The 21,221-nt window shown below is 48.1% G+C and overlaps 1 protein-coding gene across 2 annotated transcripts in view; it reads left to right on the forward strand.

The window, feature by feature from the left end:
• The window catches only part of LOC106582268 (CERK like autophagy regulator), a 105,492-nt gene that overhangs the window by 55,062 nt on the left and 29,209 nt on the right, over positions 1 to 21,221 (forward strand). For both annotated transcript variants that reach the window (XM_045704726.1, XM_045704725.1), the window contains exon 4: positions 16,087 to 16,150. In XM_045704726.1, coding sequence (XP_045560682.1) covers positions 16,087 to 16,150 — 64 coding nt within the window. The remainder of the gene's footprint in view (positions 1 to 16,086; positions 16,151 to 21,221) is intronic.

Consider the following 21,221-nt stretch of genomic DNA (forward strand, 5'->3'; position numbering starts at 1 on the left):
ATGCTGACTGATGTACTATGCTGACAATGTACTATGCTGACTGATGTACTATGCTGACTGATGTACTATGCTGACTGATCCACAATGCTGACTGATGTACTATGCTGACTGATGTACTATGCTGACTGATCCACTATGCTGACTGATGCACTATGCTGACTGATGTACTATGCTGACTGATGAACTATGCTGACTGATATTCTATGCTGACTGATGTATACTATGCTGGCTGATCCACTATGCTAACTGATGTACTATGCTGACTGATGTACTATGCTGACAAGGTACTATGCTGGCTGATCCACTATGCTGACTGATGTACTATGCTGACTGATGCACTATGCTGACTGATGAACTATGCTGACTGATGAACTATGCTAACTGATGTACTATGCTGACTGATGTACTATGCTGACACGGTACTATGCTGGCTGTTCCACTATGCTGACAAGGTACTATGCTGACTGATGTACTATGCTGACAAGGTACTATGCTGGCTGATCCTCTATGCTGGCTGATCCACTATGCTGACTGATGTACTATGCTGACTGAAGTACTATGCTGACAAGGTACTATGCTGACAAGGTACTATGCTGACAAGGTACTATGCTGACAAGGTACTATGCTGACTGATGTACTATGCTGACAAGGTACTATGCTGGCTGTTCCACTATGCTGACAAGGTACTATGCTGACTGATGTACTATGCTGACTGATGTACTATGCTGACAAGGTACTATGCTGGCTGATCCACTATGCTGGCTGATCCACTATGCTGACTGATGTACTATGCTGACTGATGTACTATGCTGACAAGGTACTATGCTGGCTGATGCACTATGCTGACTCATGTACTATGCTGATTGAGGTACTATGCTGACTGATGCACTATGCTGACTGATGTACTATGCTGACTGATGAACTATGCTGACTGAGGTACTATGCTGACTGATGCGCTATGATGACTGATGAACTATGCTGACTGAGGTACTATGCAGGCTGATGTACTGTGCTGACTGAGGTACTATGCAGGCTGATGTACTATGCTGACTGAGGTACTATGCTGACTGAGGTACTATGCTGACTGATGAACTATGCTGACTGAGGTACTATGCTGACTGAGGTACTATGCTGGCTGAGGTACTATGCTGACTGATGTACTATGCTGACTGATACACTATGCTGACTGATGTACTATGCTGACTGAGGTGCTATGCTGACTGATGTACTATGCTGACTGATGTACTATGCTGACAATGTACTATGCTGAATGATGTACTATGCTGACTGATGTACTATGCTGACTGATCCACAATGCTGACTGATGTACTATGCTGACTGATCCACTATGCTGACTGATCCACTATGCTGACTGATGCACTATGCTGACTGATGTACTATGCTGACTGAAAATTATGATGACTGATGAACTATGCTGACTGATATTCTATGCTGACTGATGTATACTATGCTGGCTGATCCACTATGCTAACTGATGTACTATGCTGACTGATGTACTATGCTGACAAGGTACTATGCTGGCTGTTCCACTATGCTGACTGATGTACTATGCTGACAAGGTACTATGCTGGCTGATCCTCTATGCTGGCTGATCCACTATGCTGACTGATGTACTATGCTGACTGAAGTACTATGCTGACAAGGTACTATGCCGATAAGGTACTATGCTGACTGATGTACTATGCTGACTGATGTACTATGCTGGCTGATGCACTATGCTGACTGATGTACTATGCTGACTGATGCGCTATGCTGACTGAGGTACTATGCTGACTGATACGCTATGCTGACTGATGAACAATGCTGACTGAGGTACTATGCAGGCTGATGAACTATGCTCACTGATGTACTATGCTGACTGATGTACTATGCTGACTGATGAACTATGCTGACTGAGGTACTATGCAGGCTGATGTACTGTGCTGACTGAGGTACTATGCAGGCTGATGTACTATGCTGACTGAGGTACTATGCTGACTGATGAACTATGCTGACTGAGGTACTATGCTGGCTGATGAACTATGCTGACTGAGGTACTATGCTGACTGATACACTATGCTGACTGATGTACTATTCTGACTGAGGTGCTATGCTGACTGAGGTGCTATGCTGACTGATGTACTATGCTGACTGATGTACTATGCTGACTGATGTACTATGCTGGCTGATCCACTATGCTGACTGATGTACTATGCTGACTGATGTACTATGCTGACTGAGGTACTATGCTGACTGCTGTACTATGCTGACTGCTGTACTATGCTGACTGAGGTACTATGCTGACTGAGGTACTATGCTGACTGAGGTACTATGCTGACTGATCCACTATGCTGACTGATGTACTATGCTGACTGATGCGCTATGCTGACTGAAAATTATGATGACTGATGCACTATGCTGACTGATCCCCCTGTTACCTGGGACCAGGACATCCCCTGTTACCGGGGACAGGGACCAGGACATCCTCTCGTACCAGAGACTTGGACAGGAACCAGGACATCCCCTGGTACCAGAGACGGGGACCAGGACATCCCCTGGTACCAGGGACCAGGACATCCCCTGTTACCGGGGACAGGGACCAGGACATCCTCTCGTACCAGAGACGAGGACAGGAACCAGGACATCCCCTTGTACCAGAGGCGGGGACAGGGACCAGGACATCCCCTCGTACCAGAGACGAGGACAGGAACCAGGACATCCCCTTGTACCAGAGGCGGGGCCAGGGACCAGGACATCCCCTCGTACCAGAGACAGTGACAGGGACATCCCCTGGTACCAGGGTCAGGTACCAAGACATCCCCTGGTACCAGGGACCAGGACATCCCCTTGTACCAGAGACGGGGACCAGGACATCCCCTGTTACCAGAGACGGGGACAGGGACCAGGACATCCCCTGTTACCAGAGGCGGGGACCAGGACATCCCCTGTTACCAGAGACGGGGACCAGGACATCCCCTGTTACCAGAGACGGGGACCAGGACATCCCCTGTTACCAGAGACGGGGACCAGGACATCCCCCTGTTACCAGAGACGGGACCAGGACATCCCCTGTTACCAGAGACGGGGACAGGGACCAGGACATCCCCTGTTACCAGAGGCGGGGACCAGGACATCCCCTGTTACCAGAGACGGGGACCAGGACATCCCCTGTTACCAGAGACGGGGACCAGGACATCCCCTGTTACCAGAGACGGGGACCAGGACATTCCCTGGTACCAGAGACGGGGACCAGGACATCCCCTGTTACCAGAGACGGGGACCAGGACATTCCCTGGTACCAGAGACGGGGACCAGGACATCCCCTGTTACCAGAGACGGGGACCAGGACATTCCCTGGTACCAGAGACGGGGACCAGGACATCCCCTGTTACCAGAGACGGGGACCAGGACATCCCCTGGTACCAGAGACGGGGACCAGGACATCCCCTGTTACCAGAGACGGGGACCAGGACATTCCCTGGTACCAGAGACGGGGACCAGGACATCCCCTGTTACCAGAGACGGGGACCAGGACATTCCCTGGTACCAGAGACGGGGACCAGGACATCCCCTGTTACCAGAGACGGGGACCAGGACATCCCCTGTTACCAGAGACGGGACCAGGACATCCCCTGTTACCAGAGACGGGACCAGGACATCCCCTGTTACCAGAGACGGGACCAGGACATCCCCTGTTACCAGAGACGGGGACCAGGACATCCCCTGTTACCAGAGACGGGACCAGGACATCCTCTCGTTCCAGAGACAGGGACCAGGACATTCCCTGGTACCAGAGACGGGGACCAGGACATCCCCTGTTACCAGAGACGGGACCAGGACATCCCCTGTTACCAGAGACGGGGACCAGGACATCCCCTGTTACCAGAGACGGGACCAGGACATCCTCTCGTTCCAGAGACAGGGACCAGGACATTCCCTGGTACCAGAGACGGGGACCAGGACATCCCCTGTTACCAGAGACGGGACCAGGACATCCCCTCGTTCCAGAGACAGGGACCAGGACATTCCCTGGTACCAGAGACGGGGACCGGGACCAGGACATCCACTCATGAAATATTAATGTGGTCCTGCTGATAATAATGATGCGCATTCTCACACAACAATACTCATCTGCAAGTGTCACATCAGTCGTGGTGGAGCCTGTGATGTGTGTGATGGGTCGGTACAGCTGGGACTCACCCACTCCGACGGAGAGGAGATGCCCCAGAAATGCTAAGTGGGGCATGGGCTTATGATGCCATCTGCGTTCCCCCATTTCCACTATTCACTGGCATCTGAGTGTGTGTGTGTGGTGGGGGGGATGTGTGTGTGTGTGTGTGTGTGTGTGTGTGTGTGTGTGTGTGTGTGTGTGTGTGTGTGTGTGTGTGTGTGTGTGTTTGCCACGGTGGGCAAGCCGATACATTGTGACAGTAACCTAGTCTCTAGTGATTCAGGAACATGGGTTCTCCTCTCCATGGCGTGCCACCCTCTCCCCCCGTCTCCTCCACTAGCCTTCCCCCTGTCAACCTCTCCCCTGTCTCCTCCACTAGCCACCCCCTGTCAACCTCTCCCCGTCTCCTCCACTAGCCACCCCCTGTCAACCTTTCCCCCTGTCTCCTCCACTAGCCTTCCCCCTGTCAACCTCTCCCCCTGTCTCCTCCACTAGCCACCCCCTGTCAACCTCTCCACCTGTCTCCTCCACTAGCCACCCCCCTGTCAACCTCTCCCCCTGTCTCCTCCACTAGCCACCCCCCTGTCAACCTCTCTCCCCCTGTCTTCTTCTCTAGCCACCCCCCTGTCAACCTCTCCCCCTGTCTCCTCCACTAGCCACCCCCTGTCAACCTCTCCCCTGTCTCCTCCACTAGCCACCCCCTGTCAACCTCTCCCCCCTGTCTCCTCCACTAGCCTTCCCCTGTCAACCTCTCCCCCCTGTCTCCTCCACTAGCCTTCCCCTGTCAACCTCTCCCCCCTGTCTCCTCCACTAGCCACCCCCCTGTCAACCTCTCTCCCCCTGTCTTCTTCTCTAGCCACCCCCCTGTCAACCTCTCCCCTGTCTCCTCCACTAGCCACCCCCCTGTCAACCTCTCCCCCTGTCTCCTCCACTAGCCACCCCCTGTCAACCTCTCCCCCCTGTCTCCTCCACTAGCCTTCCCCTGTCAACCTCTCCCCCTGTCTCCTCCACTAGCCACCCCCCTGTCAACCTCTCCCCCTGTCTCCTCCACTAGCCACCCCCTGTCAACCTCTCCCCCTGTCTCCTCCACTAGCCTTCCCCTGTCAACCTCTCCCCCCTGTCTCCTCCACTAGCCTTCCCCTGTCAACCTCTCCCCCTGTCTCCTCCACTAGCCACCCCCCTGTCAACCTCTCCCCCTGTCTCCTCCACTAGCCACCCCCTGTCAACCTCTCCCCCCTGTCTCCTCCACTAGCCACCCCCTGTCAACCTCTCCCCCTGTCTCCTCCACTAGCCACCCCCTGTCAACCTCTCCCCCCTGTCTCCTCCACTAGCCTTCCCCTGTCAACCTCTCCCCCTGTCTCCTCCACTAGCCACCCCCCTGTCAACCTCTCCCCCTGTCTCCTCCACTAGCCACCCCTGTCAACCTTTCCCCCTGTGTCTTCCACTAGCCACCCCCTGTCAACTTCTCTCCCCTCTCTCCTCCACTAGCCTTCCCCCTGTCAACCTCTCCCCCTGTCTCCTCCACTAGCCTTCCCCCTGTCAACCTCTCCCCCGGTCTCCTCCACTAGCCACCCCCCTGTCAACCTCTCCCCCTGTCTCCTCCACTAGCCACCCCCCTGTCAACCTCTCCCCCTGTCTCCTCCACTAGCCTTCCCCTGTCAACCTCTCCCCTGTCTCCTCCACTAGCCTTCCCCTGTCAACCTCTCCCCCTGTCTCCTCCACTAGCCACCCCCTGTCAACCTCTCCCCCTGTCTCATCCACTAGCCTTCCCCTGTCAACCTCTCTCCCTGTCTCCTCCACTAGCCACCCCCCTGTCAACTTCTCTCCCCCTGTCTCCTCCACTAGCCTTCCACATGTCAACTTCTCTCCCCCCTGTCTCCTCCACTAGCCTTCCCCCTGTCAACTTCTCTCCCCCCTGTCTCCTCCACTAGCCTTCCACATGTCAACTTCTCTCCCCCCTGTCTCCTCCACTAGCCTTCCCCTTGTCAACCTCTCTCCACTGTCTCCTCCACTAGCCTTGCAGTACATATAACTACATATAATATGTAGTACATATAACTACATATAATATGTAGTACATATAACTACATATATGTACTACACACATTGCACACATCAACAACTGACACCCACGAAGCATCGTTACCCATCGTGCCACAAAAGCCGCGGCCCTTGCAACGCAAGGGGAACAACCACTTCAGGTCTCAGAGCGAGTGACATCACCGATTGAAACGCTATTAGCGCACACCACCGCTAACTAACTAGCCATTTCACTTCGGTTACACATACACACCTGGTTTTCATTTCCCCAATTAAGCTACTTGTATTTAACCCTCTGTTTCCCATCATGTTTTGTGTGTAATTGTTTCATGTTGCTGTGGTGTCTTTTTACGCGCTTTACTTTTGTTATGTTCCGTGTTTTTGAGCGCATTTGATTTATGTTGTGCTCTCGTTTTGGAACTTTAATAAAGTGCGCCTGTTTACATCACGCTACTCTCCTGCACCTGACTTCGCCTCTTTTACACACGCTGACAGAATTACACACCTTCAATGGATTCAGCAGGAGCAGGTAACCTGGTTAGAGGAGTCGAGGAGCGCATCCAGGAACATTCGGCCATGTTACAACATCTTGGTGCCATGATGGATCGCGTTGTCCAGACCATGGACCGCTGGGAGAGACAGGAAGTCACGGCGCCAGACCACTTCGAGGATTTCACCCGTCTCTTCAGGTCCGTCTTCGACCATCCACCTGAGGGCAGAGCGGCGGGGGAGAGGCTCTTCAATTTGAGACAGGGGACGAGGAGTGCCCAGGACTTCGCTCTGGAGTTCCGGACCTTGGCCGCCGGAGCAGGCTGGAACAACAGGGCCCTCACCGACCACTATTGATGCAGCCTACGAGAGGACATCCGACGTGAGCTGGCCTGCAGGGATGCCACCATTTCCTTCGACCAACTGGTGGATTTGTCCATCCGGTTGGATAACCTGCTGGTCACCCACGGACGTCTGTCGGTTCCATCGTCCAGCACCCCTGCTACGGTGCCCATGGAGTTGCTGCTCATAGGGAGACTGGAGGAGGAGCCATCACGTGCGCCACCTGTGGCCGCAGAGGACACACTGCCGGTTGTTGCCGTGTTGGCTCCTCTGGGAGTCGAGGCAACAGGCAGGGCACTCTGGCGTCACCCCAGGTGAGTTTGCACCACACTCATCCAGAGTCCTCTGTTGATCAACTGTTTGTGCCTGTTTGTTTCCCTGAGTTTTCCCCACATTCCCAGCATAAGGCCCTCGTCGATTCAGGCGCAGCTGGGAATTTTATCTACAGAGCATTAGCCATTAGGTTAGGGATCCCTATTTTTCCTATAGTTAGACCCTTCCCGGTACATGCTCTAGATAGTCGACCATTCCCTGTCCTCGGCTAATCAAGGAGGCCACCATCTCCTTGGCCATGGTTATGCAGGGGAATCATGAGGAGAGAATCAGTCTCTTTCTCATTGACTCTCCTGCGTTTCCTGTGATACTAGGCCTTCCTTGGTTGGCTCTGCATAACCCCACTATTTCCTGGCAACAGAGGGCTCTCACGGGGTGGTTGCGAGAGTGCTCAGGGAGGTGTGTAGGGGTTTCCGTTGGTCCTACATCCCCCCAGAATATGCCGATTTGGCTCTCGCCTTCTGTAAAAAGAAGGCGACTAAATTACCACCTCATCAACAAGGGGAATTTTGCGATAAATTTCCTGGCAGATGCTGCACTTCCCAGGAGTCACGTGTATCCCCTGTCGCAAGCGGAGACGGTGGCTATGGATACATATGTCTCTGAATCCCTACGTCAGGGGTACATTCGGTCCTCTACTTCACCCGCCTCCTCAAGTTTATTTTTTGTGAAGAAGAAGGATGGAGGTTTACGCTTGTGCATTGACTATAGAGGTCTCAATCAAATCACGGTGAAGTACAATTACCCGCTACCTCTTATCGCCACGGCGATTGAGTCAATGCATGGGGCGCGCTTCTTCACGAAACTGGATCTCAGGAGTGCATATAACCTGATGCGTATCCGGGAGGGAGACGAGTGGACGACGGCGTTCAGTACCACCACAGGGCATTATGAGTACCTCGTCATGCCGTACGGGTTGATGAATGCTCCATCAGTTTTCCAATCCTTTGTAGATTTTCAGGGACCTGCACGGGCAGGGTGTAGTGGTGTATATCGATGACATTCTGATTTACTCCGCTACACGCATCGAGCATGTGTCCTTGGTGCACAAGGTACTTGGATGACTGTTGGAGCATGACCTGTACGTCAAGGCTGAGAAATGCCTGTTCTTTCAGCAGGCCGTCTCCTTCCTAGGGTATCGCATATCCACATCAGGGGTGGAGATGGAGAGTGACCGCATTGCAGCTGTGCGTAATTGGCCGACTCCCACCACGGTAAAGGATGTGCAGCGATTTTTAGGGTTTGACAATTACTACCGGAGATTTATCTGGGGTTTTGGCCAGGTTGCTGTGCCCATTACCTCACTGCTGAAGGGGGGTCCTGTAGGGTTGCAGTGGTCGGCTGAGGCGGACAGGGCTTTTGGGCAACTAAGAGCTCTGTTTACTTCGGCTCCAGTGCTGGCCCATCCGGATCCCTCTTTGGCATTCATAGTGGAGGTGGACGCGCCTGAGGCTGGGATAGGAGCCGTGCTCTCACAGCGCTCGGGCACGCCACAGAAACTCCGCCCCTGTGCTTTCTTCTCGAAGAAGCCCAGCGTAGCGTAACTATGATGTGGGGGACCGGGAGTTGTTGGCTGTGGTTAAAGCGTTGAAAGCGTGGAGACATTGGCTTGAGGGGGCTAAACACCCTTTTCTCATCTGGACTGACCGCCACAACCTGGAGTACATCCGGGAAGCGAGGAGACTGAATCCTCATCAGGCAAGGTGGGCCATGTTCTTTACCCGTTTTGTGCTTACCCTATCCTACAGACCAGGTTCCCAGAATAAGAAGGCAGACGCACTGTCCCGGCTGTATGACACAGAGGAGCGGCCCATGGATCAGACTCCCATACTCCCGGCCTCCTGCCTGATAGCGCCGGTCGTGTGAGTTCTGGATGGGCGTGTGTACGTTCTGTCTGCTGTCCGTGACCAGTTGATCTCTTGGGCCCACACGTCTCCCTCCTCTGGTCATCCGGGGATTGGTCGGACGGTGTGCTGTCTGACTGGGAAGTACTGGTGGCCCACTTTGGCTAAGGACGTGAGGGTTTATGTCTCCTCCTGCTTGGTGTGTGCCCAGTGTGGGCAGGTGTCTCGGAGCCTTAGAGGTAAGTTACATCCCTTACCCGTTCCACAACAACCTTGGTCACATCTGTCAGTGGATTTCCTAACGGATCTTCCTCCCTCATAGGGAAATAACACAACCCTGGTCGTTGTGGATCGTTTTTCTAAGTCCTGTCGTCTCCTCTCTCTGCCTGGTCTCCCTACGGCCCTACAGACTGCGGAGGCCCTGTTTACATACGTCTTCCGGCACTACGGATTGGGGTCCCCAGTTCACATCGAGAGTTTGGAAGGCATTCATGGAACGTCTGGGGGTCTCGATTAGCCTTACCTCAGGTTTTCACCCCGAGAGTAACGGGCAGGTAGAGAGAGTCAACCAGGATGTGGGCAGGTTTCTGCGGTCCTATTGCCAGGACCGGCCGGGGGAGTGGGCACAGAACTAACCTCTCCCCCTTTCAGTGCGTATTGGGGTACCAGCCGGTTCTGGCACCATGGCATCAGGGTCAGACCGAGACTCCTGCTGTGGACGACTGGTTTAGGCGCGCGGAGGAGACATGGGACGTGTCCATCTCCAGCGAGCCGCGCTTCACCAGAAAGCCAGCGCGGACTGTCACCGCAGTGAGACCCCGGTGTTCGCACCGGGGGACCGTGTCTGGCTCTCGACCTGTAACCTGCCCCTCCGCCTGCCCTGCCGGAAGCTGAGTCCGTGGTGTGGGGCCATTTAAAGTCCTGAGGAGGGTGAACGAGGTATGTTATAGATTACAGCTTCCCTCTGATTATCGTATTAAACCCTCGTTCCATGTGTCTCTCCTCAGGCCGGTGGTGGCTGGTCCGCTCCAGGAATCTGAGGTGCGGGAGGTCCCTCCGCCCCCTTTGGACATCGAGGGGGCCCCGGCGTACATCGTTCGTTCCATCCTGGATTCGAGGCGTCGGGTGGGGGGCCTTCAGTACCTCGTAAAGTGGGAGGGGTACGGGCCGGAGGAGAGGTGCTGGGTTCCGGTTGCAGATGTTTTGGATCCTGAACTGCTGTGGGAGTTTCACCGTCGCCGGCCGGATCGCCCTGCGCCTCGTCCTCCGGGTTGTCCTCGAGGCCGGTGTCGGCGCGCCGCTGGAGCCGTGCGTCAAGGGGGGGTACTGTCATGACTTCCGCCGAAGTCGGCTCCTCTTTTTACACGCTTTACTTTTGTTATGTACCGTGTTTGTGAGCGCATTTGATTTATGTTGTGCTCTCGTTTTGGAACTTTAATAAAGTGCCCCTGTTTACATCACGCTACTCTCCTGCACCAGACTTTGCCTCTTTTACACACTCTGACAAGTATACATATAACTACATACAATATGTAGTACATATAACAACATATAATATGTATTTACTTATAACTATGTATAATATGTATTTACGTATAACAACATAAAGTGCCTTCGTTTTCAGACCCATTTACTTTTTCCACAGTTTGTTACGTTACAGCCTTATACTAAAATGGATTCAATTTTTTACGAATCCTCAAGAATCTACACACAATTTGAAAACATTTCTACAAACCTGTTTTCGCTTTGTCATTATGGGGTCTGAATGAATTGTATTAAAAATAAAAACAGAAATAACTTATTTACATAAGTATTCAGACCGTTTGCTATGAGACTCGATGTTGAACTCAGGTGCATCCTGTTTATATTGATCATCCTTGAGATGTTTCTACAACTTGATTGGAGTCCACCTGTGGTAAATTCAATTGATTGGACATGATTTGGGAAGGCACACACCTGTCTATATAAGGTCCCACAGTTGACAGTACTTGTCTGTGCTGTTGTCTGTGCCCAATAATGTTTGTACCATGTTTTGTGCTGCTACCATGTTGTGCTGCTGCCATGTTGTGTTGCTACTGGATGTCGACCGATTATGATTTTCAATGCCCATACCGATTATTGGAGAACCAAAGATAGCCGATACCGATTAATCGGCAGTTTAAAAAATATATATATGTATATAAAAAAAAATATATATATATATATATATATATATATATATATGTTTGTAATAATGACAATTACAACAATACTGAATGAACACTTTTATTTTAACTTAATATAATACATAAATAAAAATCTATTTAGTCTCAAATAAATAATGAAACGTACAATTTGGTTTAAATAATGCAAAAACACAGTTTTGGAGAAGAAAGTAAAAGTGCAATATGTGCCATGTAAAAAAGCTAACGTTTAAGTTCCTTGCTCAGAACATGAGAACATATGAAAGCTGGTGGTTCCTTTTAACATGAGTCTTCAATATTCTCAGTTAAGAAGTTTTAGGTTGTAGTTATTATAGGAATTATAGGACTATTTCTCTCCATACGATTTGTATTTCCTATACCTTTGACTATTGGATGTTCTTATAGGCACTTTAGTATTGCCAATGTAACAGTATAGCTTCCGTCCCTCTCCTTGCTCCTACCTGGGCACGAACCAGGAACACATCGACAACAGCCACCCTTGAAGCAGCGTTACCCATACTGAGCAAGGGGAACAACCACTCCCAAGTCTCAGAGCGAGTGACATTTGAAACGCTATTAGCGCGCACCCGCTAACTAGCTAGCCATTTCAAATCGGTTACACCAGACTAATCTTCAGAGTTGATAGGCTTGAAGTCATAAACAGCGCAATGCTTGAAGCACAGCGAAGAGCTGCTGGCAAAACGCACGAAAGTGCTGTTTGAATGAATGCTTACGAGCCTGCTGCTGCCTACCACCTCTCAGTCAGACTGCTCTATCAAATCATAGACTTAATTATAATATAATAAATACACAGAAATACGAGCCTTAGGTCATTAATATGGTCGAATCCGGAAACTATCATCTTGAAAACAAAACGTTTTTCCTTTCAGTGAAATACGGAACCGTTCCGTATTTTATCTAACGTGTGGCATCCCTAAGTCTAAATATTTCTGTTACATTGTTACATACAATATCATGTCATAATTACGTAAAATTCTGGCAAATTAGTTCGCAACGAGCCAGGCGGACCAAACTGTTGCATATACCCTGACTCTGCGTGCAATGAACGCAAGAGAAGTGACACAATTTCACCTGGTTAATATTGCCTGATAACCTGGATTTCTTTTAGCTAAATATGCAGGTTTAAAAATATATACTTCTGTGTATTGATTTTAAGAAAGGCATTGATGTTTATGGTTAGGTACAGTCATGCAACGATTGTGCTTTTGTTGCAGATGCGCTTTTGTTAAATCATCCCCCGTTTGGCGAAGTCGGCTGTCTTTTGTTAGGAAGAAATAGTCTTCACAGTTCGCAACGAGCCAGGCGGCCCAAACTGCTGCATATACCCTGACTCTGTTGCAAGAGAAGTGACACATTTTCCCTAGTTAAAAGAAATTCATGTAAGCAGGCAATATTAACTAAATATGCAGGTTTAAAAATATATACTTGTGTATTGATTTTAAGAAAGGCATTGATGTTTATGGTTAGGTACACATTGGAGCAACGTGTACCTAAGCGATTATATGCAACGCAGGACAGGCTAGATAAACTAGTAATATCATCAACCATGTGTAGTTAACTAGTGATTTATGATTGAGTGATTGTTTTTTATAAGATAAGTTTAATGCTAGCTAGCAACTTACCTTGGCTTCTTACTGCATTCACGTAACTTGCAGGCTCCTCGTGGAGTGCAATGTAAAGCTGGTGGTTTAAGCGTTGGACTAGTTAACCGTAAGGTTGCAAGATTGAATCCCCGAGCTGACAAGGTAAAAATCTGTCGTTCTGCCCCTGAACAAGGCAGTTAACCCACCGTTCCTAGGCCGTCATTGAAAAAAAGAATGTGTTCTTAACTGACTTGCATAGTTAGATAAAGGTGTAAAAAAAAAAAAAAATTAGGCCAGATCGGCGTCCAAAAATACCAATTTCCGATTGTTATGAAAACTTGAAATATGCCCTAATTAATCGGTCGACCTCTACTCTCCAGAGATGTACGATCAGGTTCATGTCCAGGCTCTGGCCACTCAAGGACATTCAGAGACTTGTCCCGAAGCCATTCCTGAATCTTGTTTCTCATGGTCTGAGAGTCCTTTAGGTGCCTTTTTATTTCACCTTTATTTAACTAGGCAAGTCAGTTAAGAACAAAATTCTTATTTACATTGACGGCCTGCCCCGGCCAAATCCTCCCCTAACCCGGATGACACTGGGCCAATTGTGCGTCGCACTGTGGGACTCCCGATCACTGCCGTTTGTGATACAGCCCGGGCCCAGGGTCTGTAGTGACGCCTCTAGCATTGCGATGCAGTGCCATAGACCGCTGTGCCACTCGGTAACCCCTAAATTGATGAGGGGGAAAAAACTATTTAATACATTTTAGAATAAGACTGTAACCTAACAAAATGTGGAAAAAGTCAAGGGGTATGAAAACTTTTCGAAGGCACTGTATAATATGTAGTAGTGTTGTATGTACTAGTAATATGTAGTAGTGTTGTATGTACTAGTAATATGTAGTAGTGTTGTATGTACTAGTAATATGTAGTAGTGTCGTATGTACTAGTAATATGTAGTAGTGTCGTATGTACTAGTAGTATGTAGTAGTATTGTACAGTGAGGGAAAAAAATTATTTGATCCCCTGCTGATTTTGTACGTTTGCCCAATGACAAAGAAATGATCAGTCTATAATTTTAATGGTAGGTTTATTTGAACAGTGACAGACAGAATAACAACAAAAAAATCCAGAAAAACACATGTCAAAAATGTTATAAATTGATTTGCATTTTAAGGGGGGAAATAAGTACTTGACCATCTCTCAATCAGAAAGATTTCTGGCTCCCAGGTGTCTTTTATACAGGTAACGAGCCGAGATTAGAGGCACACTCTTAAAGGGAGTGCTCCTAATCTCAGTTTGTTACCTGTATAAAAGACACCTGTCCACAGAAGCAATCAATCAATCAGATTCCAAACTCTCCACCATGGTCAAGACCAAAGAGCTCTCCAAGGATGTCAGGGACAAGATTGTAGACCTACACAAGGCTGGAATTGGCTACAAGACCATCGCCAAGCAGCTTGGTGAGAAGGTGACAACAGTTGGTGCGATTATCGTGAAGGACTGAAATCCTGCAGCGCCCACAAGGTCCTCCTGCTCAAGAAAGCACATGTACATGCCCGTCTGAAGTTTGCCAATGAACATCTGAATGATTCAGAGGACAACTGGGTGAAAGTGTTGTGGTCAGATGAGACCAAAATGGAGCTCTTTGGCATCAACTCAACTCACCGTGTTTGGAGGAGGAGGAGGAATGCTGCCTATGACCCCAAGAACACCATCCCCACCGTCAAACATGGAGGTGGAAACATTATGCTTTGGGGGTGTTTTTCTGATAAGGGGATAGGACAACTTCACCGCATCAAAGGGACGATGGACAGGGCCATGTACCGTCAAATCTTGGGTGAGAACCTCCTTCCCTCAGCCAGGGCTTTGAAAATGGGTCGTGGATGGGTATTCCAGCATGACAATGACCCAAAACGCACAGCCAAGGCAACAAAGGAGTGGCTCAAGAAGAAGCACATTAAAGTCCTGGAGTGACCTAGCCAGTCTCCAGACCTTAATCCCATAGAAAATCAGTGGAGGGAGCTGGAGGTTCGAGTTGCCAAACGTCAGCCTCGAAACCTTAATGACTTGGAGAAGATCTGCAAAGAGGAGTCGGACAAAATCCCTCCTGAGATGTGTGCAAACCTGGTGGCCAACTACAAGAAACGTCTGACCTCTGTGATTGCCAACAAGGGTTTTGCCACCAAGTACTAAGTCATGTTTTGCAGAGGGGTCAAATACTTATTTCCCTCCATTAAAATGCAAATCATTTTATAACATTTTTGACATGCGTGTTTTTCTGGATTTTATTGTTGTTATTCTGTCTCTCACTGTTCAAATAAACCTACCATTAAAATTATAGACTGATCATTTCTTTGTCGGTGGGCAAACTTACAAAATCAGCAGGGGATCAAATACTTTTTTCCCTCACTGTATGTACTAGTAATATGTAGTAGTGTTGTATGTACGTAGTGTTGTATGTACGTAGTGTTGTATGTACTAGTAATATGTAGTAGTGTTGTATGTACGTAGTGTTGTATGTACTAGTAATATGTAGTAGTGTTGTATGTACGTAGTGTTGTATGTACTAGTAATATGTAGTAGTGTTGTATGTACGTAGTGTTGTATGTACGTAGTGTTGTATGTACTAGTAATATGTAGTAGTGTTGTATGTACGTAGTGTTGTATGTACTAGTAATATGTAGTAGTGTTGTATGTACGTAGTGTTGTATGTACTAGTAATATGTAGTAGTGTTGTATGTACGTAGTGTTGTACATACTAGTAATATGTAGTGTTATAACCAGATAATGAACATGAGTAGTATCATTGCTGACTGTGCTTTGCATTAGTGAGAGGAGCTTTAACACTCATGAGACAGCCTTTTTGTACAGCTTCTATTTTCTTGATTAAAAATGCAAACAGCATGCAAGTATAAATTCTGCTTCACAGACACCACCATATGTTCATCACAGCCACGTGCCAAACTAACATTGGATAGAGTTACTAAAAGCATTTTTTTTGTGCCAGCCATTCGATTTCATCTCTCCTTCATTAACACATTAACTATTTTTTTTCTCTTGTCTTTCTCTCTTCACAGTCACTGAAAGAAAGGGCCACGCTCTCTCCGTTCTGAAAGAATCCAACTTGGACGGATATGACGGGTAGGGTTGCTTGCCACACAATCTGTTAGATGGTCTGTATAAATCCTCTCCAAAAAGTGATATCAGACAGAAAGAAAATGAACCAATACACTGATGTGTGCCAGTGCTCCCAGTACGAGAATGCAGCCGCAGCAGACTGAATTCATTCTTTAATTCAGGGGTTAGCTAGGTAAACATAAACACCACTTTGATATGGGCTTGTGTAATCAACATTGCGATATTCTAATTAATTAGAGATTTTGTAGTGGACTGTGATGGAGGGGAGAGGGAGAGAGAGAGATGCCGTGACACCAAGTCAACCCAGCCGAGGTGTGTGTCCTCTCCGGTGGGCACGGCAGGTGGCACTTTAATTACTTGTTCTGGAAAAAGTGATGAAGTACCTTCCGTCCAGCCAACTGCTGGTGTGCATGTACGTTTTACACCACAGCTCCCATGTGTCTGCATTACAGTCACAATTACATTCTCTGAGGCAGCTCCGGCCTCCTGTTAAACCAGGGATGCTGCATAGGTGTCGCTCAGCGGATCAGCACAGGCTAGTCTACACCACGACCCCACCCTTAGGATGGATGGGGAAGAGAGGGGTAGGGGGAGAGAGGGGTAGGGATAGAGGAGAGAGGGGTAGGGGAAAGAGGGGTAGGGGGAGAGGAGAGATGAAGGGGTAGGGGAGAGAGGGGTAGGGGGAGAGGAGAGATAAAAGGGGAGAGGAGAGATGAAGGGGTAGGGGAGAGAGGGGTAGGGGGAGAGGAGAGATGAAGGGGTAGGGGAGAGAGGGTTAGGGGGAGTGGAGAGATGAAGGGGTAGGGGAGAGAGGGTTAGGGGGAGAGGAGAGATAAAGGGGTAGGAGAGAGAGGGGTAGAGGAGAGGAGAGATGGGGTACGGAAGAGAGGGAGAGAGGTGTAGGAGGAGAGGAGAGATGAAGGGGTAGGGGAGAGAGGGGTAAGGGGAGAGGAGAGACACGGAGAGAGGGGTAGGGGAGAAGGGGGTAGGGGAGAGAGGGCTAGAGACGGGTAGAGATGGGTAGAGATGGGGAGAGCAGGGTAGAGACGGGAGTGACGGGGCGAGATGGGGAGAGACAGGGAGAGACAGGAGTGACGGGAGTGACGGGGAGAGGGGGAGAGATGGTGAATTTCATGGAGAGAGGGGGAATGACAAGGAGAGAAGGGGAATGACGTGGAGAGGATGTAGGGGAGGGAGGTAGGCAGGGGAGGGAGGTAGGCAGGGGAGGGAGGGAGGTAGGCAGCCAGGGGAGGGAGGGAGGGAGGCATCCAGGCAGGCGAGGGAGGCAGGCAGGCAGGGGAGGAAGGAAGGAAAGGAGGAAGGGGAAGGAGGTAGGGTGGGAGGTATGCAGGAGAGGGAGGCAGGGGAGGGAGGGAGGCAGGGGAGGGAGAGGGGAAGGAGGGATGTAGGTAGGCAGGGGAGGGAGAGGGGAATGAGGGAGGTAGGTAGACAGGGGAAGGAGGTAGGCAGGGGAGGGAGGGGGGGGGAGGGATGGAGGGAGGGATGTCTGGCTCATGCTCTGCTAGGCAGGTCTGATATGAGGGACAGATGGAGCAGGTGAGAATGATGACTGGTGGAAAAGCTGAGCTCAGGATCCTGCTGTCTGTCCTTCTTTCACAACCTCATTACTGTGGCCCACATATAATAGACAACCAATATCTCAGCAGACATTATAAGAAAACATCTATACCTCAGTAGGCATTATATGGAAAACGGTATACTGTTTAATGTTTGGCTGTTCATGTGGATTTATGGTCGATATTCAGACATACACTACTGTTCAAAAGTTTGGGGTCACTTAGAAATGTCCTTGTTTTTGAAAGAAAAGCAACTTTTTTGTCCATTAAAATAACATCAAATTGATCAGAAATACAGTGTAGACATTGTTAATGTTGTAAATGACTATTGTAGCTGGAAACTGCAGATTTTTTTGAATGGAATATCTACATACAGTTGAAGTCGGAAGTTTACATACACCTTAGCCAAATACATTTACACTCAGTTTTTCACAATTCCTGACATTTAATTCTGGTAAAAATTCCCTGTCTTAGGTCAGTTAGGATCACCACTTTATTTTAAGAATGTGAAATGTCAGAGTAATGGTAGAGAGAATGATTTATTTCAGCTTTTATTTCTTTCATCACATTCCCAGGAGGACAGAAGTTTACATACACTCAATTAATATTTGGTAGCATTGCCTTTAAATTGTTGAACTTGGGTCAAACGTTTCGGGTAGACTTCCACAAGCTTCCCATAATAAGTTGGGTGAATTTTGGCCCATTCCTCCTGACAGAGCTGGTGCAACTGAGTCAGGTTTGTAGGCCTCCTTGCTCACACATGCTTTTTCAGTTCTGCCCACAAATTTTCAATAGGGTTGAGGTGAGGGCTTTGTGATGGCCACTCCAATACCTTGACTTTGTTGTCCTTAAGCCATTTTGCCACAACTTTGGAAGTATGCTTGGGGTCATTGTCCATTTGGAAGACCAATTTGCGACCAAGCTTTAACTTCCTGACTGATGTCTTGTGATGTTGCTTCAATATATCCACATCATTTTCCACCCTCATGATGCCATCTATTTTGTGAAGTGCACCAGTCCCTCCTGCAGCAAAGCACCCCCACAACATGATGCTGCCACCCCCGTGCTTCACGGTTGGGATGGTGTTCCTCTGCTTGCAAGCATTTTTCCTCCAAACATAACGATGGTCATTATGGCCAAACAGTTCTATTTTTGTTTCAACAGACCAGAGGACATTTCTCCAAAAAGTACGATCTTTGTCCCCATGTGCAGTTGCAAACCGTAGTCTGGCTATTTATGGCGGTTTTGGAGCAGTGACTTCTTCCGTGCTGAGCGGCCTTTCAGGTTATGTCGATATAGGACTCGTTTTACTGTGGATATAGATACTTTTGTACCTGTTTCAACCAGCATCTTCACAAGGTCCTTTGCTGTTTTTCTGGGATTGATTTGCACTTTTCGCACCAAAGTACATTCATCTCTAGAAGACAGAACGCGTCTCTTTCCTGAGCGGTATGACGGCTGCGTGGTCCCATGGTGTTTATACTTGCGTACTATTGTTTGTACAGGTGAACGTGGTACCTTCAGGCGTTTGGAAATTGCTCCCAAGAATGTACCAGATTTGTGGAGGTCTGCAATTTTTTTTCTGAAGATCTGATTTCCCCCTAGCTGATTATTGTATGCTGCCGGCTCTGATCGTAGTGTAATGATAAAGGCAGGGAGAGTGAGCTCGTCTGTGGTGGTCGGCGAACCCTCAACCTTCTGGCCCGTAGCCCTGCGTGGCATCGACGAGTTATTGTTGTTTGTGGTCGTAAACATTATTTTGAGTTCATTCTATGAGGGGGGAGGGTAATGTAAAGGGAGGGTAATGTAAAAATATTTGTAACTTTTGGGACGGGGATGCTTTTTTTTATGACGCCTTGAGTTGGACCAGCCCTCCCCCCAGTAAATTTAGATATTTCCCTTATCAAAATATATTTTTTTTCTATTTGCATGGTGAAATCATTGGGTAAGTCCGTGAAGATTCAAGATAAGCTACTTAACCCAATATAGCCTTGTTTGGTTGTTTGTAAAACAGGATAATCTTTAAGCAGGGAAGCTGTGGTAATATAATACAAGTGTCATGTAACGTCAGATTTATTTGCAATATCACTCAAACTAGTCAGAGACAGGCCTCATAACATGCACTTCATGTCACAACCTGGTTGTACAGGATTCACACAAGGCATATTTCACACCATATTTGTAAGTTATTGGTTGTCTGTTTCAACGGAGTTGGCTTTTCAACAAGGTTTTGTTAGAGCTCTGTTCTACTTTGGTTAGAGAGGAATTGTGCCTAGCTATATAGGAAGCTATCACAGACTGTGTGCAAGACATATCAAAGAGGTGAAGGCAATTTCCCAAAGAGGACTAGGTGTTATAGAGTCATCCACTTTAGGAGAAGCTTTCTGTGTGGTAGAAATATTCCCTATAGAGGATGAGGTGTTATATATACAGGGTCCTTCACAGTGGTCTTGTCAACACCATGTTAAATTAATCACAGATTTCTTCATTAATAGACAATAAGTCATTCATTATTTCCTCTATAATATACAGGAGCTGTTCTCTGCATTTAATGAAACTAGTCTATTTTAACCTGTTCCACTAATTCATACCGTGTCGGACAGTGTGACATCCCCAGTCCCTGTTACATGGGTTATGACCCAAATGGTACACTATTCCCGGTATAGTGCACTACTTTTGACCATGGCCCATATGGCTCTGGTCAAAAGTAGTGCACTATAAACGGAATTGGGTGCCATTTTGAGATGCAACCATGGAATCATAGAGTGTGTAACACAATAGGAATGTCAAAGACGTGGTGGCGCTATCGTAGGCTGCTGCTACATGTGCAATTATTTCCAGATCACATATTAATGTTAATTATCAGCACCTCAAATTAAAACCTTGTATTTATCCACAAATCTTTACTCCGGTATACAACTTTTATTAGTGCCTTTCTGACTGGGGGTGACAGACAGGATGAGGAGTGTTTACTGGGGAGCCTGTGTTCTTTAATAGAGGGATGTGTTGCCAGTGTATAACCAGATAGTGGCAGAACATAAAGGAGAATAATGTGACATTATAAAGCATTGGAACCTGACTATATAACCTGTATACAACCTAATCTGACTTTGTCATACACTGTGAAGTGGGCCTCATCAGCTCAGCATACAGTATGAAAGCCCAATTTCTGTCTCGTGTTTGTTTTTTCAGTGAGTAAAACATAGAAATCTTGAATCTAACAATCTATCCAAGGAAAGCTAGAATTTTACAAAATGTTGCTACATTTTATTACTTAGCACTGCTTAGTAAATTACAGCTCAATAGCAAAACCTTACTAACAGGCATATAATCCAACGGGAGGGGCCAATAAAATACCATTTTACACAGTATAATCACCCTTTAATTACAACTAGCCGTGGATTGGAGGCTAAACTAATCTTTTTAGAAACAGTAATATAAGGTATTGTTCAAAAGCATTTCTGAAATGAACTATAATAAGCTTTCCTCCTCAGTCA

The sequence above is a fragment of the Salmo salar genome, chromosome ssa21 (genome assembly GCF_905237065.1).
Source record: "Salmo salar chromosome ssa21, Ssal_v3.1, whole genome shotgun sequence".
NCBI lineage: Eukaryota > Metazoa > Chordata > Actinopteri > Salmoniformes > Salmonidae > Salmo > Salmo salar.